Genomic DNA, 27743 nt, shown 5'->3' with positions numbered 1-27743 from the left:
GATCTAGGACAAAACTCAAGCCTTTCGAGACCAGCCCAGGACTTATCCCTGCATCCTCTCTGTGCATGTGTGCGCACATCCACGCTTGGGATGATGCAGTGGGCCAGATGGGGCTGATGTGGACGCTAACTGGGGTTTGACCCCCCCGCCCCTGCTGCCGCCCCGGGTTCTAGGCTTCCTGACCTTTCTCTTTCTGTTACATCCTGCTTTCTCCTCCCTGACGAAATCCTGGAACTGTTGAGCATCTACCATAAAGGTGATGTTGGCAGCCAGGAGGCCCCATTTACTGAGCCAGTCATTCAGCTATTCATCCATTCATCGGGAGGCTTACTCGCCTTGCTGGGTGCCAGGTACTGGGCACTGAGATGCAGTAAACACATAGGCCTGAGCGCCTGACCTCAAGGAACTTCCACTTTAGTGGAGGAGACAGACAGTAACAAGTAAGCAAGTAAAGAAATGAGTGTATATATCTAGTTATACACTGTGATAAGCCCTAAGAAGGAAATGAACTGGGTGCAGCAATAGACAATAACAAGGTGGGATGTCCTTAGGGTGGCCCGGAGAGGCCTGAGAAGGTGACATATCAATGTCTTCTCTCACCTCCCCAGACTAGAAGAGGGCCCTCAGAGCTTCTGAGCAATGCTGGGGAACTGCCTGGATCCAGGTGGGGGACCTGGACTGAGCGTTGGCTCAGGGCTGAAGCCTGTTTCCCCGGCGTAGAGGGCAGCAGGGTCTCTGCTCCCCAAGCAGCCCCCAGAGGTTGGCCGAGGGGGAGAGGAGGAGGGGAAGCTGGACAGGGCCGAGATCGAGGCTGCTCCGCTGCTCCCAGGAACAGCCTTTTCCCTCCGTGGGGCAGAGGCCAGGGCCCTCTGTAAGTGTTGGGTGTTGGGAAGGCGGCACCGTCTCCCCAGGAGCTCTCAAGCACCACCCCATTCCTGACAGCAGCCTGCCTTCCTCCGGCCTCGTCCCCTTCCTCCCCATCTCCCCACCTGGGAACTCCCGTGCCAAGTCCCTCCTCTCTGGGTCTAGCCTGGCTGCCTCGGTAGCCGCTGGGATTTATTTGCCTGGCTTAGGAGTCACTGTGGAGGGAGAAGGTCAAGACTTAGAGAGGACCAGGCCCCGGAAGGGAGGATAGACCAGAGAGAAGCTCTGGGGTGCAGGCATCAGAGAGGACAGGGCAAGAGAGAGGGCTGAGGCTGGACAATCAGGGGTGCAGACAGGAGAGAAGGCGTGAACGAGTCCTTTGGCCGGGTGCCCCAGAGCCTCTCCTGGGCCCTTGGCATCTGCTCCCTAAGCTGGATGAGACTCTCAGCCCAGGGGGCAGACACCAGCTAGTCCCCCTGCAGGTCCTACCCCACCCCCCTCTCAGGAGGCTAACTTTCACATCCAGGAGCCTCAGACCCTCTCACCTCCACGCTGTTCTGTGGGGGAAGGGAGAAAGTGGGGGTGTTCCCTGGTGGACCTAGGAGCTGAGGCTGCAGGGAGGTACAGCCCTTTCCTTAGAGACCTAGTGTTAGAGGAGCCCCCAAGAAAGAGCAGAGCCCCTTCCTGCCCCTTCCCCCTGCTGCCTCCGTTGGCATTCTACTCTGGGCCTCCTTCAGGCTGCTCAGTGCACAGACCCCGTGGACGCCTTGAGCCTCCCAGGCCTTCCCTCTCAGGCTTAACCCAGGCCCCTCCATAACCCCCACAGCAGGATGGGGAGGGGACTTTTAGTAAGGAGGGCCTAGGGCGAGGCACGCCATTCCCACCCTGCCACCTCCCCACTTCCTTCTCCTCCCCCCCCTCCCCGCCCCCAGCCTGCAGGGATTAGAAACCCTGGTGGTCAGAGATGTTGGGCCTTCAGGAAGAGCCTCTGCCCTGGGAAGAACCAGGGCTACCCTCTCCCCCCTCAGGAGTACAGCTCAGCTCACTTCAGAGCCCATTCCCAGGAGCCCAGCTCTGGCTCCTGCTGTCACTCCCAGCCCAGGAAGTCCCATTCCTGCCGCCCCCAGCTCCCAGGAAGGCCGGGAGAGGCGGGGCAGGCTGGGAGCCACAGGTTCGGAAAGAGTCCGGGGTGGGGGAATTCGGCAACTGGGCTGTAACCGTCTTGTTTTGCTTGCCCCACAAACCTGCCGGGCATCCGCTGCACCCGTCGGGGCGTTCAGGTTATAGAACTGCTCTCAGAATGACAGGCTGGTGGCACCCGGTTGGGGCAGGGGGTGGGGGTGGGGTGAAGGGGGGAGCCCCAGGCAGGGGGGGAGCTGGAGGGTTAAAAATAGCAGCAGCCGGGTTTCGGTTAGCAAATGTGGAGGCGGGGAGCTGGAGGCGGGGCAGGAGGCAGGCAGTGTTTGCCCGCCGCACAGGGCTGTGTTTCCCCTGGGTCCCAGGAGTGAGTCACGGTGGAGACGCTGATGAGGTGCTGGCACAGCACCCCCCTCCCCCACCCCCACCGGACGAGGGGCTGAGTGCAGGCTGCATCTCCATGGTGCGAGGGACGTGCTTCTCTCTTCCAGACCGGCCGGGCCGTCTGGAGAGCGGGATTGTCTGATCTAGGGGCAAGAAGTGTACCACTCTGAGGCCAAAGACCTGGGTTTGATTCCAGATGCTGTGGAACCTTGTGCAAGGCTGTGAAGGCCCCTAAGCCTTCACTTCCTAGTCTTTCAAGTGGGAATTTTCTCAGATGCACACGTAAACACTTGGTGGATTCTAAAGCCCTCCACAGATGTGAATTCTCACCTGGGACCCTCCTGTGCCCATTGCAAAGCCCGGCAGAAGAGCCTTCCAGTAAGGGCGCAGAGGGAGCAATGGGATGACCTTGGCAGAGTCCCTATTTTTCCTGCAAACCGCTAAGTGTAACCTTGGGCAGGCACTTGGCTCTCTGTGCCTCAGTTTCTCCATCTCTGTAATGTGAAGGTTGGTAATGGTTTCGACCTCATGGAGTTGTTATGAAGATTAAGATAAATAATGTTAGTGCCATGCCTGGTATGAAGCCAGTGCACACAGAATATTCATCATTATTATTAATGTTATTGTTCATATTTTTGAAGGTCAGGGATAGGAATGTTAAAGACATGAAGAACAGAAACTGGGCCCAGCCCCAGTTCACAGAAAAAAACAGGCCAAATTCACTCTTCCAGATTCCTCCACCCATAAGGGCCTGGGTAGCAGGAGTCTGTAGCCAGAAGTCACAGGGTGGACCCCTTCTTCTCTCTTTCACTCCACTGCCCCGAGGCTCCCCCAGTGAGGCAGGGTGCCAGAGGACCCAAGGGTCTCGTCGCCAGCTGGCACTGGGAAGGGTCTGGGATGGGACCGCCCTGATGGCCCTGATGTGGAATACCTTGGCCGCGTCTGCTGGAGTGACCTTTATTTGAGCCCCTCCCTGGCAGCTCTTAAGACGAACATGAGGCAGGGGAGGGATGGGAAGGTCAGTGATGTCAGCAGTGAGTATTCCCAGCACTGTGGCCCTGGAAGAGGCAGGAGGCATTTCTTTCAGGAAATGATCATTATTCAGCCTACAGGCATTCATTAAGTAAGTCCTGACTTGGTGCCCAGCCCTGTGCTGGGCCTTCTGTGTGATTCAGAAGAGGCAGGGGATGCTAAGCTGTAAATAATGCAGAACCTCAGCGATCATAGGGTCCGAGAATACACTTCGTCGAGTCCATGAAAGCCCGCTGTCCTGGTTCTCATGGGAAGCAGAAGTTGAACCTTGACTTTGCTCCCCATTGGCTGTGACATCTGTATACTTGGGTGTGTACCTGTACATATACATTCGGTTTTTTTATTACAGAGGCAGTTCTTGTGCATCACAGGTGGTCAAACAACACAGACAAGCAACAATTTTTAAAATGAAAAACATCCCAGTCCCAGCAGTCAGAGACCACTGCCACAATACCTCTTCACACCTCCCTGTTTCCTGATGTGCCTTTATATGTCATATTTTCTATGAAAATGAGATTATGCTGCATACGCCGGTTTTTCAGTCTGTGATCTCCACCTCCCACTACAGTGAATTTTCATCGCACCAAATTCCCAGTTGGCCAGAAATTGTCCTTCACAGCTGGTCTGTCCAAATCAGTACTCAGGACCATACATCTGGCTATGGAGTTCCCTGAAGGCTGTGTAAAGCACCCTGGCTGGATTTGTGATCTGGAAAAACCCCGGCCGACCAAATCCCAAGGGCAGCCCTGGCCGCAGAAGGGAATCATGTCATTGGGAGAATCGTGGCCCGATAGACCTGTACCATCTTCCCAAAATAACAGGCAAAACCAGGGGGATTCCCGGGCACCACTGGGATGGAGATCTCTGGGTACTCAACTGTCATTATTAACGTGGGATCCCTATGAGTGCCAGCATTCATAGCTTATCACTATTCATGGACTCCTATCCGTGATGCCCCCAGGCCATGGTGCAGGCCAGGGGCTCCACAGTGGCGCCTGCTTTCCCCTGCCCCAGGTCCAATGGTACCGATGGCCTTCCGCCCTGTTCCTAGTCCCCAGGAGTCTGCCCTGAAGGTGGGTGCTCTGTTCCAGCACTGGTGGGTGCCTCCTTGTCTGCTCCCTGCCCACCGCCCTGCCTGTGTATGAGGCCTGAGGGAGAGAGGGAGAGAGAGAAAAAAGAGAGAGCTTTTCCTCCCAAGGGAATTCACTCCCACGTAGCCACTCCACGGGTGACTTCCTCTGGCTATGCAACCTGCCTTTTATACAGCCCTCGACGGCTTCCAGAGCGCCTTCACACAGCGTTTGACCCTGCATGGCAGCCCTGGGAGGTTTGCTTGTTTGGTTGTATCCTGCTGGAGGCTGCTTACAGGAAACAATAAAATAGTAACGTGTACATTTCAAAAAAAAAAACAAAACAGGGAAAACACAAGATGAAAAAGGAACTGAAGATACGGTTGGGAGTGCCTCCTGGAAACAAAAGGCATGTGAAGGGCACAGGCAGAGATGATTATCTCTGTTTTTATTTTTGTTGCCGTTGATGTTTTCTGGGTGGAATACTAGCACGCTGTGGGAACACGCTGCCCCTGGGAGTCACGCCCAGGCCTTCAGATGCTGCGACCCACTGTGTCCTGTGGCCCCTCGGTGGCAGCCCCTCACCACCTGGGGACGTGGTAGACCTGTGTGCTGGTGTAATGGTTACAAGCTTAGGCCCTAGAGCCCCAGAAACCCACTTACGCGAGCTGTGTGGCCTCTGCAAGTTTCTTAAAAACGCCACGCCTCAGTTTCTTCCTTTGTGAAAGGAGGTTGCTAAGGGTACCTACCATACAGGGTTTTTGTGAGGACCAAATGAGATAGTACCAGTAAGGTGCTTAGCATGGTGACGAGCACACAGTAGGCATTTGGTACACGGTTGTGGGTCATTACTGGCCTTACTCATTAATAATTATAATTAGAAAATAAGTAGTGATCTTAATCTTATTAATCTTATAACTTCAACTTCCCCCTGGCAGTCTCTGGAGTGGGCTGAGTGGCCTCCTGGGTGGCATAGCTGGGCGGAGCCAAGGAAGACGCATCTCCTGGCTCATGTGCAGTTGGGCAGAGGCAGAAGCAGGGGGCAAGCAGGAGTGGGGGACACACGAGGCCGGATCTGGCCAAGGAAGGCCCAGAAACGGCGGGAACAACAAGGAGGGCAAGGGAACGCATATGAGACCACGGAGGGAGAAGGAGCGGCTCCGAGAGGCAGCCCCAGGGCGGTGACCGTGCTTCCTGTTGGGGCAAGCGCTGGCCCTTGAGAAAGACTGTCTGGGGCTGGCTGCTAAGAGGGAGCAGCTGGTCTAAGTGGGGCGGCAGGGGCTGGGGGAGGGGACAGACAAAGGCAGAAACTGACAGAACCTCCACTCCTCTCCCCACATTACAGATGGGGCCCCCATCTTGACTGCTCAGGATGTTTTGCTTACGATAGGAAAGATGGTGGTTAGATACCATGGTGAACCTCGTATCTCAGGGATTGGAGCTGCTGGAGCAGGGGAGTGAGGGTAAGTGGGAACTTGGTCTTTGAGGGCTTTCAGGACCTGAGAAACCCTAAGGCAGTCTGACCAGGGGGCTGAGACTCCTGGAGCCTGTCAGCTCAGGAATTCCCTAGGTGCTGGGGGCAGGCCTGGCTGTAAGGAGAAGCCTATGGGTGACCGGAAGTGAATGCAGGCCCTCAGAATCCAGCCACTCTGAGCGAATAGCTCCGCCCCCACCTTTGCACCTTTACCCAGGACAGGCAGGGGAGACTGAGTGGTGGTCTGGGAGGCTCCCGAGGTGGGCAGGGCTCGGAGGGGCCCCTGGTTCTCTTTGCCAGAGGACGGCGAGGTTCCCCAGAGAGTGCCCGTCTCGGGACAGCTGCACACAACTTGGATGGCTCAGCTCCCCTGCCTCAGCGTCCAGTGGGTCTCCAGCTAGGAGGAGGCCACAGGGTGGAATAGAGGACCTGGGCCGGGGGGCGGGGGGGGGGGGGGGGGGGGCAAGGAGCCAGGAAGGACGCTTTCCCACCCCCAGGGAGCTCGAGCTGCCGCTGCCATGGTTACGTCTGCTTCCTGTTTGATTCATCTCAAACAGCAGAAGGGGGGGGGGGGGGGTACCGGCTCCCAGCTCGGGCCACCGCTGCGTGGGGCTGTTTACAACAGCCGCATGTGGGATTCCCAGAAAGAGACTCCAAACCGGACATCCTGCGGCTGCAAAATACCCAGGTGTCAAGAGCTAAAAATAGCTGCCCCAGGGCCCCAGGCGAGGGGAAAGGGGCACGCTCACCGCGGGGGTGGAGGGCCGGCCTGTGGCCTCACATCCAGCCTCCTGCGTGGCCCACAGCTGCCGAGCCACAGGTCCTCGATCCCCTTGCGGGGGGGGGGGGGGGGGTGCTGACAGGGGGCCTCTGTCTGGGCAGGCCGTGGCCCAGGCCACTCACCTGTGAGCCGGCCCACCCCCCCCCCCCCCCCCAGCCCCTCTGCCTGCCCAGCAGAGCTTGCTCTGGGACGCTCATAAGAGCCTCAGAGGGAGTTGGGAGCTCCTAGAGAAAGGGTGTAGCCGGCAGTGGAGAGCAGGGAAGATGAAGCCGATGCTCTTCTAAGACCCCAGTCTGTCACCCCTCCTCGTTCCCACATGCAGTCCAAAATCAGTGCTTGGAATCTTTGAAGTCAGCGGTTGCCGTCTATAAGTGGTTCTTCAGGATTGTCTTCACGGGGGCCCCAGAGAGGAAACAGGCTGCTTTTGCTCCCTAACCTCCCACAGGGCTGGGGTGTGTCGCGGGTACTGGTCTCTGTGGCGCTGTGTGATTCTTCTGTCTTTCCCTGGGCCCAGTAAGTCCCGCATTTGCTCCCTACCTGCCAGGCCTGCGGCCTGCGGGAGCGGAAGTGTTGGGGAGAGCCCTGGAGGGTATTGGTTGACAACACGGATTCTGGAGCCCAATTGCCTGGCTCAAGTCCCAGTGGCGCCACTTCCATGTGATGTGACTTCAGATGAGTTCTTTAATACTGCTGGGCCTCGGTCTACTGTCCTGTGTAATGGGGATAAAAACAGTAACCACCTCATACCTTTTGTTTTGTCTTGTCGTGAGCCTTAGATGAATTAGCAAAGGTAAGGCTTAGAACAACTGTCACACGGTGAAGTGTGTGTTTACAAAAGTTCAGATGGAAGAGAAAAGGAGGGGAGTGTGGTCGGGGGAGGCAGGGTATAGGAGATGGGGCAAGGAATGCAACGGGGAGAAAATGGACTGTGGTAGAACTAAGAGCAGAGGGTGCCACTGGGACCAGATGCTGAAATGCTTATGCTGGGAGGGAGGCAGCAGGCAAGTTCAGGGACAAATGGTATTAATCATGACCCCTAACCACATGCTAGGTGCTTCACACACAGTGTTGCTAATCTCAGATGGCCACTTCCAAGTAGATGTGATATTCTTTTTTTTTTTTAATGTTTATTTATTTTTGAGAGAGAGAGAGAGAGAGTGCAAACAGGGGAGGGGCAGAAAGAGAGGGACAGAGGATCTGAAGCAGGCTCCAGGCAGACAGCAGAGCCTGATATGGGACTCAGGACTCTGAGCTCTTGAACTGCAAGATCATGACCTGCCCTGAAGGACGCTTAATGGACTGAGCCACCCAGGTGCCGCCCCCCCCCCAAGTAGATATTCTTATTAACGTTACCGATGGGGCGACCAAGGCTTGACAGCTTACCTTGTGTCCCTGGCTCTCCCTGCACGTCACTGAGGGACCAGACTTTGAACCCACGTCCATCTGACCTCAAACCCAATGTCCTCTGTGCTGTGGACCTTCACGTTCCTCACTTTATGTGGCAGGAGTTTCTAGCCAGCGTGCAGCCCCCTGGGTTCTGGATAAATCTGAGCAGTAAGCAGCTTCATGCCAAGATAATGAGCAATAGAATTAATAATGAACAAAAGAATTTCTGGAAGGTGGGGGAGAGAGAAACTGTTCAAAAGGGTTGACTTTAAGGGAGTTCTGGGGAGTTGGATGACTGAGAATGTTCTTGTCTTTTACCTTTGGAGACTCTGAACATTTTTAGTATCGGCAAGTAGTCTACGTTTTAATTTTTAAAAAACTGTGGGCTGCATTTTAAACTCCTTGAAAGTGAGAACCAGGTTTCATTCATGTTTCCATCTCTTCAACCCCTGGAGCAGTGACTCACATGAAAGTACTTCATGCCTGCATTTGGGATTGACTTCTTGAGTTTCCCCTGCCCTGGTCTGGCCTGGCTGTACCGTTCACCTTCTGGGTGACCGTGACCTAGCCCCTTCCCCTCTCTCTTTCCAACTCTGTGAAGTGAGAGGGTTGGCCTGAATAATCTCCGAAGCCCCATCGGCTCCTAATGTTCTCAGGTTCTGTGACCTGAATGCCTTCGAGAGGCGCTTCTCCTTCGTGCTCAGCCCTCACTCTGTGTCAGAAGGGCCTGGCAACCATGATGTTCTTTCTCATGTTTATTTATTCTTGGATCTTCCTGAAGCCGTTTCACCCCCAGCTTTCATCTTCTCTGCCAGCCCCCATGCAGAGTCTAGCTTTGTCCAGCTTGTGTCAGGGAAACAGAACCAGAACAGTAATGTGGGGTGTGGAGGGAGCCAGCCCTGAACCCAGGACCTGGCCTCCTGCCGCTTCCTGCTTTCCTCTTGCCTCCTGGGGCCCAGGCCTTCCTGCGACTCCTATTCAGCTAGTCGACTCCTATTCAGCTAGTCGGGAGATCTGGAAGGTGGGGACGCCCTCACAAAAGACATCAGAGGCATTGGCAGGGGGCTTCTGGGTGGCAGTGCTCAGGAAGCCCTCTTCCTGACAAAGGGCCTAAAACACCTGGGAGAGCAGGTAAGCAGGCAGGGCTCAGGTTTCCAGCCACCTTGTGCATGCCCTGGGGCACGGTCACATCTGTGGGGCAGGTGAGGCCCAGGCCAACCAGATAGGAGTGGGAGACCAGCTGGCACAGGTGCTCAGGGGACAGAAGAGTGGCCCTGTGTCTGCTCTGGGGGGGGTGCAGAGCACCGGGATAGACTGGCATTTGGGGGCCCCTTTGGTCAGGTGATCTGGTTTGGGAAGGTAGGCTCGGGTGCTCATTGCCAAGTAACCTGCCTCTTCAGTCTGATGGCAGCTGCTTCCAAAGAAGGGAGAAATGGGGTGGGGAGGGCAGCCAGGATTCCAAAAATCAGAGCTTTCCACCCTGACTGGGAGCTGTGTGGAACAGGGTCCAGGCCTAGGCAGTGTTCTCAGTCCCTTGGGTCCATTCAGTCCTGATTTCATTTGTCTGGCCCCAGATTGGTGGTAACAGCACCCTGAGAGGGGACAAGGAGAAAAAGCATCCCCCAAATCATTGCCAAGCCTGGGCCATAGGATGTACACCTTTTGGTTTTTAATTCAGCCGTTTGCTGGGTGCTCTTAGATGCCATTCCTGTCTCTGGGACACGGGAGAGCTGCTCCACAGGTCTTATCTCTGTTGCTTTGGGCTCTTCTGCACTCATCGGCCGTCAGCACAGAACCAGGGAGTTGGGGGAGAAGCGGAATTTTTTCCAGGAATTGCTTTTGGAAGCAGCCGCTGTTGGCAACACACGCACACACATGCGTGCATGCTCCCTGCTTTTCTGAACAGAGTTTATATCATAGATCATCATCACAAAACATCCCTTTTGGGCCCGGTAACAAACACTACAGAGTTCAGGGCCATTAGTTTTTCTCCTATCCAGAGAGTGCATGGTGTCCCGAATCCACGGTTACCAGGGGAGCAAGGCTTGGCCCTGCTCCCAAGCGTGATTGCCACTGACCAGCCCTCAGGCAGGGACTGAGAGGAGGTAGGAGAGAATTCCCACTGGGAAGGGCTGGAGGCACAGGACTCTAAGCCAGGCACAGCCTGTGGGAACACACCCAGGAGCCCAGTTTAGAAACCTCTCTTGGGGAATCAGGTCCTGCAGAAGAAAAGAAGAGGTCCTAAGAGAGCCTAGGGTGGGGGTTACCATGTTCTGGGGATGGGCTGCTTCCTCCCACACCAGTGTTCCTTGGGGCTCACAAACCTTGAGAAATACCCATGCCACGTCCTAGGCAGGGGGCCGGGGAAGCCATTGCTGTTGAGTCACTCATTCCTACCAGAGCCTGTCATGCGCCCAGCAAGGTGTTAGGTGCAGACTGGCGTGGCTTCCAAATGGCAGCGTGGAGACCGTGATTCGTAGACTCAGTTGAGGTAGTGGACACAGAGTGGGTGCTCTGGGAAGGGAGCAGGAGGAAGGTCAGGGTGAATTTTGTGAGGAGGCCCATCGACTTGTGCTATGCAGACTTTGGGTAGGTGGACTGGCCATTCCCTACCACCTGGAGCATGGGACACTAGGGTTTGAGGGCAGTGATGGGAGGCTCCCTGTGCCTAGAGTTCTCCCTTCCCCCAGCGGTGCCTGCCTACAGGGAGTTCTCCTTTTTTCAGCCTCTGGAAGAGGAACTATGACTGCCCCTTAAACACAGACCCAAAAGAGCAGCACCCACCAGTTGCTATTCAGAAAATATCCCTTCTGCCCTGCACCTGGCCTGAGGAGGTCTTCTGTGTGTCCGTCAGGTGTGGCCTTCCGGTCTCCTAGACTCCTGTCCCCTCGGCCCTGAGCTGGGATAGCAGTAAGGAAAGGTGTCCGTCTTGGACAGGGGACCTCGGATCTGAACTCTGTCTTTGCCTACCCCAGTGGGCCTCTGGGCTCCTCAGGGCCTCCTGCCACGGAGCTTCATGGGTTCTGAATGGGACAGGGGGGCTCTGGGCTGGGCTTATGAGCCTGGGAGAGGTGACTATTCCCAAAAGAAAAGACTTCTGTTTCAGAAGTCCAAAAAGAAAAAACTGAGAGCTTCTTTTCTCTGGGGGAACAGAGGCTGCAAGACACAGGACAGGGCCTATGCGTTCCAGACGCCCCAGTTCACAGCTCCCACCATTTCTGACTTGATCTTCAGGCCATGACCCCGTCCGTCCCCGACTGTGGAAGCCTCCCCATTTCCACCTGCTCCCATCTGCTCCCACCTGGGAGGCCTCTGAGCAGCCCCCAGCTACCCTTCTCTGGGCCAGCTTCTCCCCATCTCCCACCTGCCAGCCTCAGCAGCCGTGCCCTCCCACCTCTGGCCACCTCCCCTTCTAGTCCTCTTTCCCTCAGGGTTGTGGGAGCCTGGGCCCTAGGAGGATGGTGTCTGAGCACATCCAGGAGGGCTGAGGGCACTGTTGGGGGAACTCGGGCCTCCTTGGGCCTGCTGTGGACCCGGCTCCAGCAGGCTGAGATGTTTGAGTCACTGGGTGAGTTGAATGAGGAAGGGAGGGCTGGCGAGTGCTCTCATTCTGCACTGGGAAGTCGAGGAAATGAATGGGATGGGGTCCTTGCTTTTTGGTTAGATCCTGGTGCAGATGCCAGTTTGGGAGCGCCCAAGCTGGAGTGGGACCTCCTGTAGTGGCAGGGAGCCTGCATGGCCTGGCCCTCTCATCCCTTCCCCACCCCTCCCCTGCAGCCCCTTCATGCCCTCTCTCTTCTCTCTACAGATGGGACCCAGGTGAGCCCGGGTGCCCACTGCCCCAGTCCCCCTGGCACAGGTAAGAGTCAGGCCCGAGGGAGCCCGTGGTGGGGAGTGAGGATGGAAGGGACACAAGAAGGGAGAGGAGCTGAAGGGGAGGGAAGCAGGGTAGCTGGCTGATGGGCCAGCGGGTTGGGAGGTTGGGGTTCTGAGGGTGGGGGTGAAGTTGGCGTAGGGGTGGGGTGAGGAGTGGGATAAGAGAGGCAGCCTCGGACCTAGGCTGGTCCCATTGCTAGGAAGCAAAACAGGAAAAGGAAAGGCACGATGCTCTTCTTGTCCTTGCTGGCTGCAGTGAAACAGGAAGGCAAGTAGGAAGCTACTGTTTATCCTCAGACCCCTGCCTCACATGAGGCTCCGGGCGAGGCGCCGCGTTCTTGTTTGTTGGCTTCGGTCCTCACACGGGCCCTGCAAAATGGAAAGGTGCCTCCTGCTGCTCAGGCAGGAGGGGAGGGTCCCCTCTCCTTGGTTCTCTCACCTCTCCTTGCCTCTGCCGCTCCCTGTCCCCTGTGCCGGGACTTCCGCTGCGCTCCCGTCTAGGCACGCCCGTGGGGCTGGGGCTGGAGGGGCTGAGGGCTGTCTTCCCCTTAGTCTCAGCCAGCGTCTGCAGAGGGCCTACTGGGTGCCTGACACCTAATGGCTACAGATGGTGGGGACAAATGGAGTCCGGGGATCCTCTGCGCCTCAGTCCTGGTTGTCCGAAAGATTACAGGCAGGTTGGGGAGAGTGGACACGCCAATAAAAAGGGAAGTGATAGGAGAATGTAGTATGTGACCGGTGCCACGCAAGGGACAACTGATTGAGTTCATCCCTTCATTCAAGAAACAAATTCACCACCTGTTGTCACTTAGTCCTCCTAGCTATGGAGATATGGAATTTTTTTAAATGTTTATTTAGTTTTGAGAGAGGGAGAGAGAGAGAGGCAGAGTGCAAGTAGGGGAGGAGCAGAGAGAGGGAGGGAGACACGGAATCCGAAGCAGGCTCCAGGCTCCGAGCTGTCAGCACAGAGCCCGACATAGGGCTCAAACTCACAAACGGCAAGATCGTGACCTGAGCCAAAGTTGGACAGTCAACCGGCAGCCACCCCAGCACCCCTAGACAGGTGATTTCTTTAAAAAAACACAGAAATCGGAAAAAGAAACAGAAACATTGATGAGCCCCATCTCTGTGCCAGGGTAACTTCCTAGGTGTTTTAGGGGGACGGACACAGAGATTTATTCATCGATTCAGCCGGTATTTATTGGGTTCCTGTCCTGTGCTGAGTACCGTTCTAGGCGCTGGGATAGTGAGAAGGAAACAAAACCAAGTTCCTGCCCTTGGAGTTTACCTCAGACGGTACCTGCCCACACTGTGCTTATAGGGCACAGAACTTCCAACGTGATTGGAGTCCAGAGGAGGGAGGGACACGGGGCACTGGGCTGAGTCCCGGGAAGAGGGAGGATTCCAGCCGGACTTGGAAGAAAGGGTAGGATTTGGAAAAGTAGAATGTGAGGGGTGAGGACAGTACCACCAGGGGGTCGTTGGGAGCAAAAGCTCAGAGGACAAAAGGTACGTGGGCTTGTAGCAGGACAGGAGCTGATGGCTGAGACGAAGGCTTGTGTTGGGACGTAGGAGACCACGAGAAGCCAGCTTAGCACCAGACTGTGGAGACCCCCATGTGCTAAGTGACCTTCACAGGTGTTCTCAGGGTTGCTGGCAGAGCCCCTCCCACATTCTCAGCTCAGAGTCAATCTGCTCAGCGTAAAGGATGGGCCCTCGCGGTCTGTGTGATGCTGAAGCGGCCAGCACCTCGTCCTGTGGCCTGCCTCAGGTTCCCTGAGGTCCCTCTTGCATCATCAGGGGAGTCAGCCCAGGAAGCCAGGACACCAGATGTGGGAGGACTGAGACCCTTCCTGGCAGGAGGGTGTTAGCATCAGAGGCCTAGACTCCATCAGACTGAGAATCTGGGTTCCCTGGGTGGATGCATGAACAAGGGGTGGGGACACGGAAGCCATGCATTGCCTGCTGCAGGGCACATCTGGGTACACAGCCGTCCCCTCCGGTCTCTTAATATCCAGAGAGTCGCGGTGGGCACCTCCCTGCTTGTCTCCATCTCCCCCGGTCAGGGCATGTTAGAGCAGGTGCCCCTTAGCAACCTACCGCGAGCCCTTCTTCCTTCGTCCACTGAGAAACTTCCATGAAGGCTGGTGACTTCCTGAAAGTCGATGGGAAAAAAGAGCTAGAGCAGTGGCCTGGGTGGGACCAGAAGCCATGCTCGCTGTCTCTGTTTCCTGGGTGGCTTTGGAGAGGTCCTTTCACCCGAGCCTCAGTTTCCACATTTGGGATAATGAAATAGTAATAACTACCTCCCAGGGCTTATAGGGGATTTCAGGGTGAAAGTGTTTTGCAGACATGCATACACATGTGCCATAGGTTTAAGGTAATGAGTAGTAATGGCTAAGTTGGGCCTGGAGACTGTGTTCCCTGACTCCCCAGCTGGTGCTTTGTCCCAGTGCCTTCCAGTCCCCCTCAGCCTTGGGCCAGGAGGGAAAGTCATCCCCTGATGAGGGATGCCTAGCATTGGATGAGCGGAAGGAGGCTTCTCCAGAAAGGTTCCCCCACTTGTGTGCTCTGTCCTAGGGCACCTGCTCTCACCCCTACCTGCTTCCCTTTCTCCAGGAAAATCACCCTGCAGACACTCCACCTCTGAGCATCCGCAGCTGCCCCATCCAGCCTGGTCCGGCTGGCTGTGTGGGCACACAACCTGGTCTGGTGGCTAGTTATAAATAGGTCCTGCACCCACGGCCTTGGGAAGGTACTCCTGGCCTCGGTGCAGAGGGTGCTTGAGAAGAGGCGGCTGAGCCTGCGGTTCTTACAGTGCCAGGCCCAGAGCTGGCCTGAGGGTGCCTGGAGGCAGGCCCCTGCAGATGGGCCCCGAGAGCTGAGGAAGCTGCCCTGCGAATAGGGCCGTGCAGGCTCAGGATGGCGGGGCAAGGCTAGCCGCAGGTTCAGGGCACTGCCTCTTTATCCTGTGGCCCGGGATAGAGTACCGGAGGGTGGCTGCTGAAAGAGCCCATGAGGCCCTCTAGGGCTGGTGGCTGAACAAAGGGGACCGTTTGCCCGCGGGCTAGCTGTTTTGAGTGCAGTTCATTAGGGGGCAGTCCGGCCAAATCTTCATTCCATCCGGGAAGAAGAGAAGGAGATGGCAGGGCCCAGAATGTTCCCCCATAGGGCTTGCAGCCCGTCACTGAATCCTCCCAGCACCCAGCCCCTGCTCTGGAGAGGCAACATATTTAGTGGAAAAGCACCGTGCTTGGAGTCAGAAGGCTCGATTGGAGCGCTACCTCGATAGCCTAACCTTGTATGGTTACATGACCTCCTTTCTCATGGGACCGCGGTGAGGACTGAAGTGAGGAAAAGGCACCTGAGGGTGGCTTGCCCTTGTCAAGTGAGCCTGGAGGAGGCTGCTTAGGTCCTGACCTTCTCCCTCAAACTTCCCTGCCGACCCTGCCCTCTCTGTGTGCCCCCAGGCCGCCTCAGGCCCCCAGCGGACACGCCAGGCCCTCAGCCCCAGCCCATGGACCTGCGGGTGGGCCAGCGGCCCCCGGTGGAGCCCCCGCCAGAGCCGGCGCTGCTGGCCCTGCAGCACCCCCAGCACCTGCACCACCACCTGCTGTTCGCAGCAGGCCTGCCTCAGCGCTCAGCGGAACCCATGAGGGTAAAGTCAGAGCTCCCCGCACACGCGGTGGCCTCGAGCTCCGCCCCCAGCCCCCCTCCCTCCCTCCCGCCTCCCCCAGACCCTCGGCTCAGTCTTCAACTCCTTGCCCCTTCCTGGGCGGCCGGCCCTGCCCACAGCTCCCAATGGACACACCGGTGCCCCAGTTGCAGGTGGGGCAGCAGGAACAAGAGCTGCGGCAGCTTCTCAATAAGGACAAGAGCAAGCGAAGTAAGGACCGCACGCGGGCTGGCATGGTTTTGCAGAGTGTGGGCGGGGCCTCGCAGAAGGGGTGGGGCCACGGGCTTGGCTCTCGCCTGAGCAGGCCAGGGCCCCTGGCCGCTTCGTATTACGCCAGGGGACGGGGGCAATGGGCGGAGGATGCGGCAGGGAGGCCACTGTCCGTCCACCCCCAACCCATTCGTGACTTCCCACCCCCATAGGTGCCGTAGCTAGCAGTGTGGTCAAGCAGAAGCTGGCAGAGGTGATTCTAAAGAAGCAGCAGGCAGCCCTAGAGAGAACAGTCCATCCCAATAGCCCCAGCATTCCCTACAGGTAACTAGCTCCCTCGCGTCCTCACCTCCTCTTCCCTACGGGTCAGCCTGTGCACGCTCGCTCGTACTCTCCCCCTCTGCCTCCCAGCTGCCCGTCACCTGACCCTTACTCCTCGCCTCTAATTATAATGCTGTCCCCAAACCCCTCCCCCACCCGACACCTGCCCCCTTTTCTCCTTGAATTATCTCTCCCCACCCCACCCCACCCGAAGCCCTTCGTACTCCGTCACCGAGACCCCGACATACCACGCTGGCTTTCTTCTTCCGTACGCGAGTCCCTTTTCTTTTTATGACTTTCCCTAAGCACCAAAAAAAATGCTGATTCCTGGAGCAGGTTCCTCCTGCTGGGACAAAGAGTTCCCAGTGTGACTGGGACCCAAGCAAGCCCTGGGACCCTGGCTCCTAGGCCTAGATCTGAGGCCTGCGTTGGAGGCTGCCTATAGGAAGGGTGGCCCAATGCTGCCACCTGGAGATGGCCCCTGTTCTTGTCCCGCCACACAGTGCCTGGCCCTGTCAGCTGCTGCTGCCTCCCCTAGCAGGTCCCGGGGGCCCCTGCTCAGGAAGAGCCCTTGCAGAGCCTTTGGCTGCCAGGTCTCTGGGCCTCTCCACCCCTCTGAAGCAACCTGTGCCTTCACTCCACAGAACTCTCGAGCCCTTGGAGACGGAAGGAGCTGCTCGCTCTATGCTTAGCAGCTTTCTGCCTCCGGTTCCCAGCCTGCCCAGTGACCCCCCAGAACACTTCCCTCTCCGAAAGACAGGCGAGTGGGACAGGCAGGGGGAGACCCTCTAGGGGAGTTAAGGGGTCAGGGCTTTGGACATGGGTTGGGAGTGTGGAGGGGTGGGAGGGTCTGGCTGGGGAGCAGAAGGTCAGCCCCCAGTGGCTTGCCTTCTCCCTGGCACTGCCTTCTCTCACCTTAACTCAGAGGTGACTGGGAGGAGGGAGGTGTGGGGCCAAGTAACGCTGTGCTCCCACAGTCTCTGAGCCCAACCTGAAGCTGCGCTACAAGCCCAAGAAGTCCCTGGAGAGGAGGAAGAATCCACTGCTCAGAAAGGAGAGCGCCCCGCCTAGTCTCCGGCGGCGGCCTGCAGAGACCCTCGGTGGTAAGAGCCAGCAGGGTGAGCAGAGGTGGCTGGTGTTATCCCTTTGGGTCAGGTCCCACCCAGACAGGGCTAGTGTGCATGGTCATACAGGATGTGTCCCACACACTTGCTAGGGGGGTGAGTTGCCAGCCCCCATACTGTTGGCTAAGCTGACGTCTGCCCAGAAGAAGGGTCACCTTCAAAAAAGTGTCCAGAGGCACTGGAGACCAGTGGCTGGCCCTCTTCTTGCCCTTCTGGGAAGAAAGCAGGAAGCAGAGGCCGCCCATTGGGGAAGGGGGACTGGCCCTGCTCTGGCCACGCTTGGCCTCTGACTGTGCTTCCCTCCCCGCCCCAGACTCCTCCCCCAGTAGCAGCAGCACACCAGCATCAGGGTGCAGCTCCCCCAATGACAGCGAGCAAGGCCCCAACCCCGTCCTGGGCTCGGAGGTAAGGCCTTGCCAGGCTGGGCTCTCCAGGGGGCAGGGGGGCCGTTCTGAGGCTCAGCCTTCTTCTCAGCGAGCAGCCCTGACCAAGCTGGGGCCACGGGGTCTGGGCAGCCTGGACCCGAGCCTCCTGGGGGTTCTGGGGAAGGCGTGCCCAGAGGTAGAGGTCTGGGACCGGTGACCCCTGCCCTGCTCCCCATGGCAGGCGCTCTTGGGCCAGCGGCTGCGGCTGCAGGAGACCTCTCTGGCCCCGTTCGCCTTGCCGACAGTGTCCTTGCTGCCCGCAATCACGCTGGGGCTCCCCGCCCCTGCCAGGGTGAGTGGCTGAGGCGCCCTCCCCCACTGCAAGCCCCCAGCTTCTGTTCGCTCCCTTCTCCTACCACCTCACCCTGGCACTTTCACCGCTCTCTCTGGGAGGGATCTTTCCCCCCTGTGACTTCTCCCTTCTTCTCTCCAGGCTGATGCTGACCGCAGGACCCATCCGACACTGGGCCCTCGGGGGCCGGTCCTGGGGAGCCCCCATGCTCCCCTCTTCCTGCCCCACAGCCTGGAGTCTGAGTCTGGGGGCCCCTTGTCCTCTCGACTACAGCCCATTCTCCTCCTCGATCCCTCAGTCTCTCACGCGCCCCTGCTGACTGGTGAGTTCCCAGGCTTCTCCAGGGGAGGGGCTGGTCCCTGCATCTTGCTAAGGGCCAAGCCCGGGAAGGGTCCCTTCCTTCCTGCCCCTCTGCAATCCCCCATCCTGCGTGTCTCCCTGCTGAGTCCCTGCCGCCTACCACCCCAAGCCTTTGCTTCCTTCCGTTCCTCCCTTTGGTTCCCTCCTTATGCCCCACCCCCACCCCATTCTTTCCAGTGCCCGGGCTTGGGCCCCTGCCCTTCCACTTTGCCCAGTCCTTACTGACCACCGAGCGGCTCTCTGGGTCAGGCCTCCACCGGCCACTGAGCCGGACCCGCTCAGAGCCCCTACCCCCAAGCGCCACCGCCCCCCCACCGCTGGGCCCCCTGCAGCCCCGCCTGGACCGGCTCAAACCTCACGTCCAGCTGATCAAGGTGAGGGGAACTGGGTAGGGGAGGTGATGAGGGGTTGCTTAACTGGACCCTGGGGGCTGAAAGAAGGGAGGGTGAGGATCTGGTGGGCCAGAGAGAGGATATGGCTCCTGAGGGCCAAGAGCTGCCTGGCTGCTAAAGCCCCAGCAAGATGAGCAGCCACCCAGCCCGGCCTACCGTGGCCCACTGCACACCTTGAATCCCAGCATGTGTTCTCAGTGGGCATTTCCCCTCCCCAGAGGCCAGCCAAGCCAAGTGAGAAGCCCCGACTGCGGCAGATCCCCTCAGCTGAGGACCTGGAGACAGATGGTGGGGGAGTGGGGCCGGTGGGGGATGACGCCCTGGAGCACAGGGAGTCAAGCCATGGGCAGCACGAAGCCAGAGGCCCTATTCCTCTCCAGCAGCACCAGCAGGTATGGCAGCGCCCGCTTCCCTGGGAAGGTGCAGTCGGGAGACTCTGGGGTCTGGCACAGATGGAGGGGAGGGAGCCAGGTTACCAGTGTGGGAGACAACTCCGGGACCCACGGTTACCCTATCGGATCCGCACCAAGGTGCAGGCCCGCACACCCCTACACGCATCCGGGCACAAGCGTGCGCGCGCATGCGTCCTCATACGCCCACGCCCCGGCAGCCCGGCAGTCTCAGGGTGCAGCCGTGTCCTTGTGCAGCAGTGAGGCTGGGCTCTCATGGAGCCACGCGCATTCCTGCCCTAGTACATCTCCCCTGTGACCCGTTGTACCGTGTCCAGGAAGGCGGCTGGGGCAGGAAATGGGGCGGAGCCAGGGCGTGCTCACAGCGTATGCGTTTGCTAGTGCTGCTGTGACAAGTAGCACAAACAGGGTGCTTTAAACGGTAGTCATTTATTGTCTCACAGATCTGGGGGCCGGAAGTCCAAGATCGAGGTGCCCTCAGGGTTGGTTCCTTCAAGGGCCGTGAGGAAAGGGGCTGCTCCAGGCCTCTCTCCCCACCTGCAGATGGCCACCTTCTCTCTGAGTCTTCACGCATCCTCCCTCTATGCCTGTCTGTGTACACATTTCCCCTTTTTATAAGGATGGAAGTCGTATTGGATTAAGGCTCACCCTGATGAGCTCATTTTAACTTGATTACCTCTGTAAAGGCCCCATCCCCAAATCAGGTCATATTCTGAGGTACTGGGCCAGGGGTTAGGACTTTGTAAACAGGAAGTGGGGGGACACAAGTCGGCCCATGGCACATGGTAATAGCCCACACATGTGCAATGGCTCACACAGGTCCCTGTGTCCTTGGGAAGTTGGCCCGAGGCCCCTTACCGGGGTTCTGGCTTTGGAGTCCCAAGGCTCCAAGGCGTTCTGGTGGAATAGCGTGGTCGTTCTGGGCTGCGGACCTTTGGGGGCATCGGCGGGGGCAGGGGGTTCAGCATTCAAAGGCCAGAGCCCAGCCAGGAGGCAAGGCTGGAGGCATCCTGGAATCTCTCCCGAAGGGGTCCTGCCTGGAGGTTTCTGAGACCTTGGGCAGAAGCATATGGAGCAGAATCCTGAGACCTGGAATCTGAGGCCCCCTGTGTCCCTCAGGTGTTCCTCTGGGAGCAGCAGCGACTGGCTGGGCGGCTCCCACGGGGAGGAACTGGGGACTCTGTGCTGCTTTCCCTGGCCCAGGGCAGTCACCGGCCCCTGTCCAGGGCTCAGTCATCCCCAGCTGCGCCTGCCTCATTGCCAACCCCAGAGCCTGCCAGCCAGGCCCGTGTCCTGCCCTGCTCAGAGACCTCTGCCAGGACCCTGCCGTTCACCACAGGTGAGGCCTGGATTAGAGTGGGGGTGGGAAAAGGGGCTGGGGGCACACGGGCTCAGGCACGAGTCCATGTCTGTGTCGTGGTGTCGCTCAGGACATTTTATGAGGCCACAGAGCACTTTCTGGGTCTTGTTAGGTCCACGTGGCGTCCCATGAAGCAGGTAGAGAGGGTGGTTGTTCTCATCTTACAGATGAGGAGACCTGGGCGCCGGGGACCTAAGGTGACACGGTTGCCAAATAGCAAGCTGACGGTCAAGCCAGGCCAAGAATCCGGGTCTCCTGGCACCCAGCTCAGATCTTTCAAAAGCGATTATTTGTTACGGTTGCTCTGCTTGTAAAAAGAGCTTAAAAGCATTTTAGAAATTTTATAAACCATGTAAAAACCTAAGAATGAAATAAAAATCACCAGCCAGTATCCCACCACCCCAAAGCAGCCTCTCCTGAAGGCCGCTGTCGTTCAGCCCCATCTTAATCCAGCTGTGTACAAACCCCGTCTACACACGGCCTGCGTGCTGTGCCCCGCCTTGTTCTGTGAACGTGTTACGAACACGCTGTGATGCAACTCGCCCGTAAAAATGAGATTTTTGGACTATTTCGTCACAGTATTCTATCTTTATTTTTTTCAAGATTTCTTCCGGGTTGGGCTACTCGTTTTCCCTCACGGGAACGTCCTTGTGAATAAACTTTCGTTCACCCCTGGTGTTGTTTCCCACTCTTAAGGAGTGGCATCCCTGGGCCAAGTGGTGTGAAAGTTTCGCAGATCCTGCTGTCCTGAGGCGTGCTGGACACCCACCGTGTGCGGGGCCCTCTAGGCGTCCCCGCTGTTCAGGCCGAAGCAGTCACTTCCCCAAAACTGCATCTGTCTTGTCACGTGGCTCAGTGTCACTGTAGGCTTCCCCCCTCTCAGTCTGGGGGTTTCTGAGGAATGTTTTTCTCCTCTCGTTCCCCCTTGGCCACCTATTTGGGTCGTGGCATCCAGCGTGAGACCCTGACATTAGGCCTCCTTTTGTTAGGCTCTGAGCTCCTGAGGTCATGGTGGATGCACTGGGCCAGGGGAGCAGGGACAGTGTGGCAGGAAGGCATCAGCTGTGTGGCAGCAGCATTAGCTGGGGTTGTGTCGTGTGTGCGCGGGGTGCCTGAGGCTGCCTGGGTTAGCGACCGGGGTGGGGGTGTGTCTGGGTGTGAGGGGCCGAGGGGCAGGATGGGGTATGCGGGATTGCGTGACGGGCGGGGGGGGGGGGCGTGGGGGGGCATGTCAGGTTGGCTCCGTGTGTGTGCGTGTGTGCATGCAGGCAGGGGCGGGGGTGGGGACTCCCTTGGGTCTGGGCCCTGAGCCCTGTTCTTGGCAGGGCTGGTGTACGACTCGGTGATGCTGAAACACCAGTGCTCCTGCGGGGACAACAGCAGGCACCCGGAGCACGCGGGCCGTATCCAGAGCATCTGGTCCCGGCTGCAGGAGCGGGGGCTCCGGAGCCAGTGTGAGGTGAGCGGGCAGGGAGGGGGCTGTGGAACCGGAGGAGGTGGGAGTGCTGGAAGGGAAGGGAAGGGAAGGGGGGCCCTGGAGCCAGTGGGAGATGAGGGGCCAAGCGGGTGGCGGTGATGGCAGGGAGGGGGTGAGCAGGGCCTTAGGAGCTCTGCGGGCCCTTCCCCAGTGTCTCCGGGGCCGGAAGGCCTCCCTGGAGGAGCTGCAGTCAGTGCACTCCGAGCGGCACGTGCTTCTCTATGGCACCAACCCGCTCAGCCGCCTCAAACTGGACAACGGGAAGCTGGCAGGTAGGGGCCTCATGGTGCCTGGGGTCCCCGGGGCCTCCACTGGCTCACCCGGCCCACTCATCCCCTGTGCTCTCTTGCCCCACCCCTGCCCGGCCTGTGCCCCCAGCATCCTGGGCATCCCCAGGCTGCCCTAGTCCCTCCGCTGCCCACTGCCCTCTTGCCCTGCGTACCTGGCCCCAGCCCTCTGCGGGCTCTCTGTGCTCCCAGCCGGGCCAGAGCCGAGAGGATTCAGCTCACACACACTGGGCCTCTCCCCACAGGGCTCCTGGCACAGCGGATGTTTGTGATGCTGCCCTGTGGTGGGGTAGGGGTAAGTGTGCCCGGGGGGTCTTGAGCGGCCGTTGCCACGGGCTCTCGGAGCTCCTCCCTTCTGTTCTCCCAGGCCCAGCCCCTACCTGCTTGTTCTTGTGGTTCTACCAGACCCGTTGGGCCAGGGGCTCTCCCATAATGCTCCTCTGCCGGCTAGAAGCTCCTTGTGGACAGGTGTGTCCTCCACCTATCAGTGTCTCCTGAGTGGGGAGCCCTGTGCCTTGCACTGAGACGGTGTGTGGTAAATGTCGAGTGAGGTTCAAAGAGCAGGGGATCGCCTCCCTTCGTAAGACCCTGGTGGTGGTCGGGATTGTCCCTTCCACGCTGGCCTCCAGGAGGTCAGGCTCCACGGCCTGGGGCTGTGGGGGTGCCTCCGGTGTCCTTGGCGACCCAGGCAATTCTCTCCCACTGCCCACCTTCCCCTCCTCCCGGCTCGCCCAGCTTCAGGGGCTCTCTGCCTCCTCTGGTGGTGTCCCAGCCAGGAGTGTGCAGGCACGGGATGGAGGCCTAGTTCTGGAGGGAAGTGGGAGCCGTAGCTGGGGGGCTGTTTGGGAGCCAGTCAGCGCCCTGTTCACAACTTCCCATTTCTTGCCACTTTCTGATTTTTCCAACTGTTGTTGCTTCTGTTTTCTCCTCCCTCCTCTCCCTCTCTGTCTGTCTCTCTCTCTCTCTTTCTCCAGCCTCTTGCGACTCTCTCTGCCTTCCTCGCCTCTCTTGGTCCGCCTCGCCCTCCCCATCTCCCCATCATGCCCCCCGGCCCCTCCCTAGCCTTGAGGCCCAGGGACTGGGTTTGGGGGGCCTCCCAGCCTGGGCTAGGGGCCCTGAGTGGAAGACAGTGGTGCAGACGGCCCCTCGAGCTCCGACCGTCCCGCAGGGCCTGAGCAGAGTCAGCTGGGGCTTAAAACCCCCTCCCGGTCCAAACCCCAAGTCCCGCCCAGGTAACGCCATGCCCCCTCCTCTGACTGGGGAGGCAGGCGCGATGCTGCCGGCAGAGTGCTGGCCAGATACGGGCTGGTGATATGGACTGAAGCTGGGAAGGAGAAGTCATGCTGGGATTGGGGGACACAGGAGGCCTTGCCTTTGGGTGGTGGGGCACTGGGGAGGCAGCGCTGTCTGCCCAGCTCCCTGCCCCTGGGGTCCTGGCCGTGGGGTGGGCACCGCCCAAGTGGGCCCCGGCTCCTGTGGGGGGCCTCTGGTGACGCAGGCCCTGGCTCTGGCCCCCACAGGTGGATACCGATACCATCTGGAATGAGCTGCACTCTTCCAATGCGGCCCGCTGGGCAGCCGGCAGCGTCACTGACCTTGCCTTCAAAGTCGCTTCCCGTGAGCTAAAGGTAGGAAGTTTGAGCTGAAGGTGGGTGAACCGCAGGGGACGCTGCAGGGACAGCCAGACCCGGAGGCCCAGACGTCTTGTTCCTCTGGGACGTCCCCACAGGGTTTTGGAAGGGAAATTGAGTGCTTGGGGGACTAAGCTGAGATTTGAACCTTAGGGTCATGTTGTTTGGTGGGGAGTCAAGCCACTGTGACCCTAGACCTCTGTCTCGAAGAGACACGGGATTATAATCGTTCAGGATCATTCAACACACAGACCCACGGGGTGACCCCTGGCGAGTTGCAGAGCACGTCTGGACCTTTGTCCATTGGCAAATTGATTCTTGGCAATACCGAGGGTTTTTTTATAGGCCGGTTGGTGCCTGTGCTTGTTTGCTCTGGGCTGGGCACCTCACGGGGGCCTGTGCTGAGGCCCACGCACCCCCCTGTCTATGAGCTCGGAGCCCAACGTGGCTTCGTGTTCATTTCTTCTCTTTGGAGGAGCGTTGCAGTTAAAGGCTCAGCCCTGGGTTGTAAATTTTGGTCTTGCCCTCCACAAGCAGGCAGCTTCACACAAGTTATTTAACCTGCCTGAGCTTCAGATTTGTCCTCCTCTGTGAACTGGAGATAATCATGTTTATCTCATGGAGATGTTGTAAGGATTAGATAACATTTACACTCATAGAGATGTTGGGATGAAACCTGGTGTTTGTAGAGTGCTTGGCACGGTGCCAGGCAGTAGATTTTGCCCAACAAATAGTAACTGTTGTTATAAAGTGATAACAGCCCGAATACACCAAGGTTGGCGGGGGGGGGGCGGGCGGGGGCGGTTTGTTTTCACATCCAGCCTAAAAGCAGAGGATGCCTGGCTCGGAGGCCCAGCACCGGGGCATCTCAGGTCCAGCCTGGCTGCGGTCAGATTTGCGGACAGCTGTTGTCCTGTGACCCCTACTCAAGGGATGAACCTCGGGTTGGGGGCAGCTTCACGGAGATGCGTCTCCGGGTGCTGACCCTTTGGTTGACGAGCATTCTTTCTGTTTCCAGAATGGTTTTGCTGTGGTTCGGCCCCCAGGACACCATGCGGACCATTCTACAGCCATGTAAGGCCGGGGGGAGGCCTTGGTGGGGGCGATGAGGTGGGGGGGGGCATTCCCCCTCCGTCCCCTGAGCCTTCTAGGGCTAGGCCAGGCCAGGGGCAGGCAGAGGAAGGAGGCTGGAGAGGTGGAGATACAAGGGGGAAATAGGCTGGCAACGCCTCTCTCTCTCCTCCCAGGGGCTTCTGCTTCTTCAACTCCGTGGCCATTGCCTGCCGGCAACTTCAACAACAGGGCAAGGCCGGCAAGATCCTCATCATGGACTGGGTAGGTCCCTGTTCCTAGCCCCTTCAGATCCGTGAGCCCTGTGGAAAGAGCCCTGAGCCTGGCAGCAGAGGATATGGCTTCCTGTCCTTGTTCTGCATCAGCCTCCTGAGCCTCACTTTCCTTCTGTGTAAAATGTGGGTGAAGATGACACCACATCAGGGGGTGGGAGGCCCAGGGGCGATGGTGTGGGGGGAAGGCCCTCAGCCGTGACAACCTCCCACCGTGGCAAGAGACATTTGAGTGCTCTTTGGCCTCTACTGGCTTCTTTCTGCAGATCTGATGATTTCTGCATTTCCGGTACAGTGGTAATAATGGCAATAACAATAACCGGTAACACCAACATGCTCCTAATCACATCTAGACGCTACAGTTTTACCTGTGATACGTTTGTTTGATCCCGGCTATAGCCCAGTTTCAGATGAGGAGCGTGAGCCCAGAGAGGTTAAGTAACTTGCACATAGCCACACATGTAGTAAGTTCTGAGACTGGGATTCGAACTCAGGCTCTTGAACCCTGGAGTACATGCATCCGTGCTAAACCCCTCTGCCCGAACACCCGTGCATGGGACATTCCTCTGCAGAAGGTGACAGTGGAAGAACTTTCCACACTTGTGCCCACGCACGGTCCTGTGAGTTACCAAGCGTCAGGCCACGGCTCTCCCTGGGAGGGGCGGCGCTGGGGTCCATGTACAGCTCCTCTGTAACTCAGCTTGGGTTCTCATCTCTCCATGACCTTGGATCAGACACGGTAGTGGAGGTTCCAGACACGCGTAATCCTGGATTCCTCCCACTTCTGCCACACGTTTGTCGCTCTTCCTGGCTGGCTGGTCCTTGGCACGTCTCCTCCCCTTCATGGTCTCACACCTGTGCACACATGGAGAGGCTGAGGCACAGAGAGAGCCAGTGGACTGCTTAGGACCACTTAACAGTGTAGCTCCAGGAACCCCAGGCTCCTCCCTGCCAGTCTAGGGTCCTGACCCTCAGAAGACGGACTCTGAGATCCCTTCTAACCTCCCCCGGTCTTCCACCTGTGTGCTTTCAGGCCTTCCCTAATCCATTGTCCATCTCCCTGCACAGGATGTTCACCATGGCAATGGCACCCAGCAAACCTTCTACCAGGACCCCAGTGTGCTCTACATCTCCCTGCATCGCCATGATGATGGCAACTTCTTCCCCGGCAGTGGGGCCGTGGATGAGGTAACCGCATGCCCCCTTCTGGCCCCGTGGACTCTCCTTCATGGCCCTGACTGTGCCTCTGTCACAACTAGCTGTGCGATCCTGGGCAGGTTGCTTAGCCTCTCTGATCCTCCGTTTCTCCACCTGGAAGTGAAGAGGCCAGATGAACTGGTCTTGTAGCACTGGCACCCTGGGATTTCTCTCTGGGACTCTGCTCCCCTCCTGTCTCTCTTGCTTCCTGTTTTCCAGGTGGGAGCTGGCAGCGGTGAGGGCTTCAATGTCAACGTGGCCTGGGCAGGAGGTCTAGACCCCCCTATGGGGGATCCTGAGTACCTGGCTGCCTTCAGGTGAGTGCTCTGGGGGAACAGGGGAGTTATGCCCAGCAAGGCCACCCTTTCCTGCCCCTTTCCCAGCAGTACCAGGCTGGAGGTGATCTGTTGGCTTGGCAGCCCATCCTCATCCAATTACTGGACATTTTAAACCAGTCCCAGGGTGGGCCTTCCAGACTGAGACAAATGAAAGGAAAGGCAGTGTTTACGCCTGCCTCTAGGAGCCTCCAGCCCCCATGGGAAGACAGGAAACTCAGAATGAAAAAGCCAAGGGTGCTTTATATAAAGTCACATGTTACCAAGAGCCGAGGTTCAACTGAATGCTGAGAAACAGGCAGGGTGGAGGGAGCACAGCTGCCACATTCAGTCAAAGAAAGCTGCCTGGAGGAGGTGGGCTTTGCACAGGAGAGAAGTAATTTATACTGTGGAGAAAGAGACCAAGCAGATGATGTCCATATTGGGGAAGTTGCTTTAGAAAAGGCAGTTTAGAAGAGAGGCTTTGGGCTCTGTTTAGGAACCCTTATGTGGTTCACTCCAGGGTCCCCATTCTGCATTTGAGAAAAGGGAACCCTGGAAGTAGGTTTCAAATACTTTTCTGGAAATACTCTCCATGAGAGCTGGACTGGGGTTCCTGGTATCTGTGTGCTCTGAGCCCAGGGCCTTGAAAGACATCCAAATGGACCTCAGAGTTGGGTAAGGGTGGAGGGAGGCAGCTGTGTGGAGGGTAAGGGTGGAGGGGGCCGGCAGGGGGAGAGGATGAGAGAGTGGATCTGGGTGGCCCAGGACGTCAAGAGAGTCAGCTCTCAAGTGACAAGTGGTCAAGTGTGGTCAACTCAGGCCAAAGTGGGTGGTAGCCAAGTTCTAGGTTTCTAGTCCCAGAGGCTTAGGGACCTGCCCCCACCATGGCCCCGCCCACCACACCCTGCAGACATACA

The 27743-nt window shown here is 58.1% G+C and overlaps 1 protein-coding gene across 8 annotated transcripts in view; it reads left to right on the top strand.

Moving 5' to 3' along the window:
* Nucleotides 1-27743, top strand: part of HDAC7 (histone deacetylase 7) — a 36741-nt gene that overhangs the window by 4785 nt on the left and 4213 nt on the right. For 3 of the 8 annotated variants that reach the window (XM_047865153.1, XM_047865145.1, XM_047865150.1), the window contains exons 2-21: nucleotides 11937-11987; nucleotides 15475-15662; nucleotides 15800-15890; nucleotides 16103-16214; nucleotides 16856-16971; nucleotides 17189-17314; nucleotides 17649-17740; nucleotides 17942-18052; nucleotides 18194-18374; nucleotides 18590-18786; nucleotides 19023-19196; nucleotides 20334-20553; nucleotides 21900-22033; nucleotides 22203-22323; nucleotides 22584-22633; nucleotides 23859-23966; nucleotides 24988-25043; nucleotides 25217-25304; nucleotides 26381-26500; nucleotides 26729-26826. In XM_047865153.1, the coding sequence (XP_047721109.1) occupies nucleotides 15522-15662; nucleotides 15800-15890; nucleotides 16103-16214; nucleotides 16856-16971; nucleotides 17189-17314; nucleotides 17649-17740; nucleotides 17942-18052; nucleotides 18194-18374; nucleotides 18590-18786; nucleotides 19023-19196; nucleotides 20334-20553; nucleotides 21900-22033; nucleotides 22203-22323; nucleotides 22584-22633; nucleotides 23859-23966; nucleotides 24988-25043; nucleotides 25217-25304; nucleotides 26381-26500; nucleotides 26729-26826 (2336 nt within the window). In that variant the 5' untranslated portion in view covers nucleotides 11937-11987; nucleotides 15475-15521. Of the gene's footprint in view, nucleotides 1-5832; nucleotides 5951-11936; nucleotides 11988-15474; nucleotides 15663-15799; nucleotides 15891-16102; nucleotides 16215-16855; nucleotides 16972-17188; nucleotides 17315-17648; nucleotides 17741-17941; nucleotides 18053-18193; nucleotides 18375-18589; nucleotides 18787-19022; nucleotides 19197-20333; nucleotides 20554-21899; nucleotides 22034-22202; nucleotides 22324-22583; nucleotides 22634-23858; nucleotides 23967-24987; nucleotides 25044-25216; nucleotides 25305-26380; nucleotides 26501-26728; nucleotides 26827-27743 lie in introns of all 8 variants that reach the window. The other 5 variants (XM_047865146.1, XM_047865149.1, XM_047865147.1 and 2 more) reach the window with 5 other exon arrangements.

Source organism: Prionailurus viverrinus, chromosome B4, assembly GCF_022837055.1.
Source record: "Prionailurus viverrinus isolate Anna chromosome B4, UM_Priviv_1.0, whole genome shotgun sequence".
NCBI lineage: Eukaryota > Metazoa > Chordata > Mammalia > Carnivora > Felidae > Prionailurus > Prionailurus viverrinus.
This window is presented reverse-complemented; position numbering and strand designations above follow the sequence as displayed.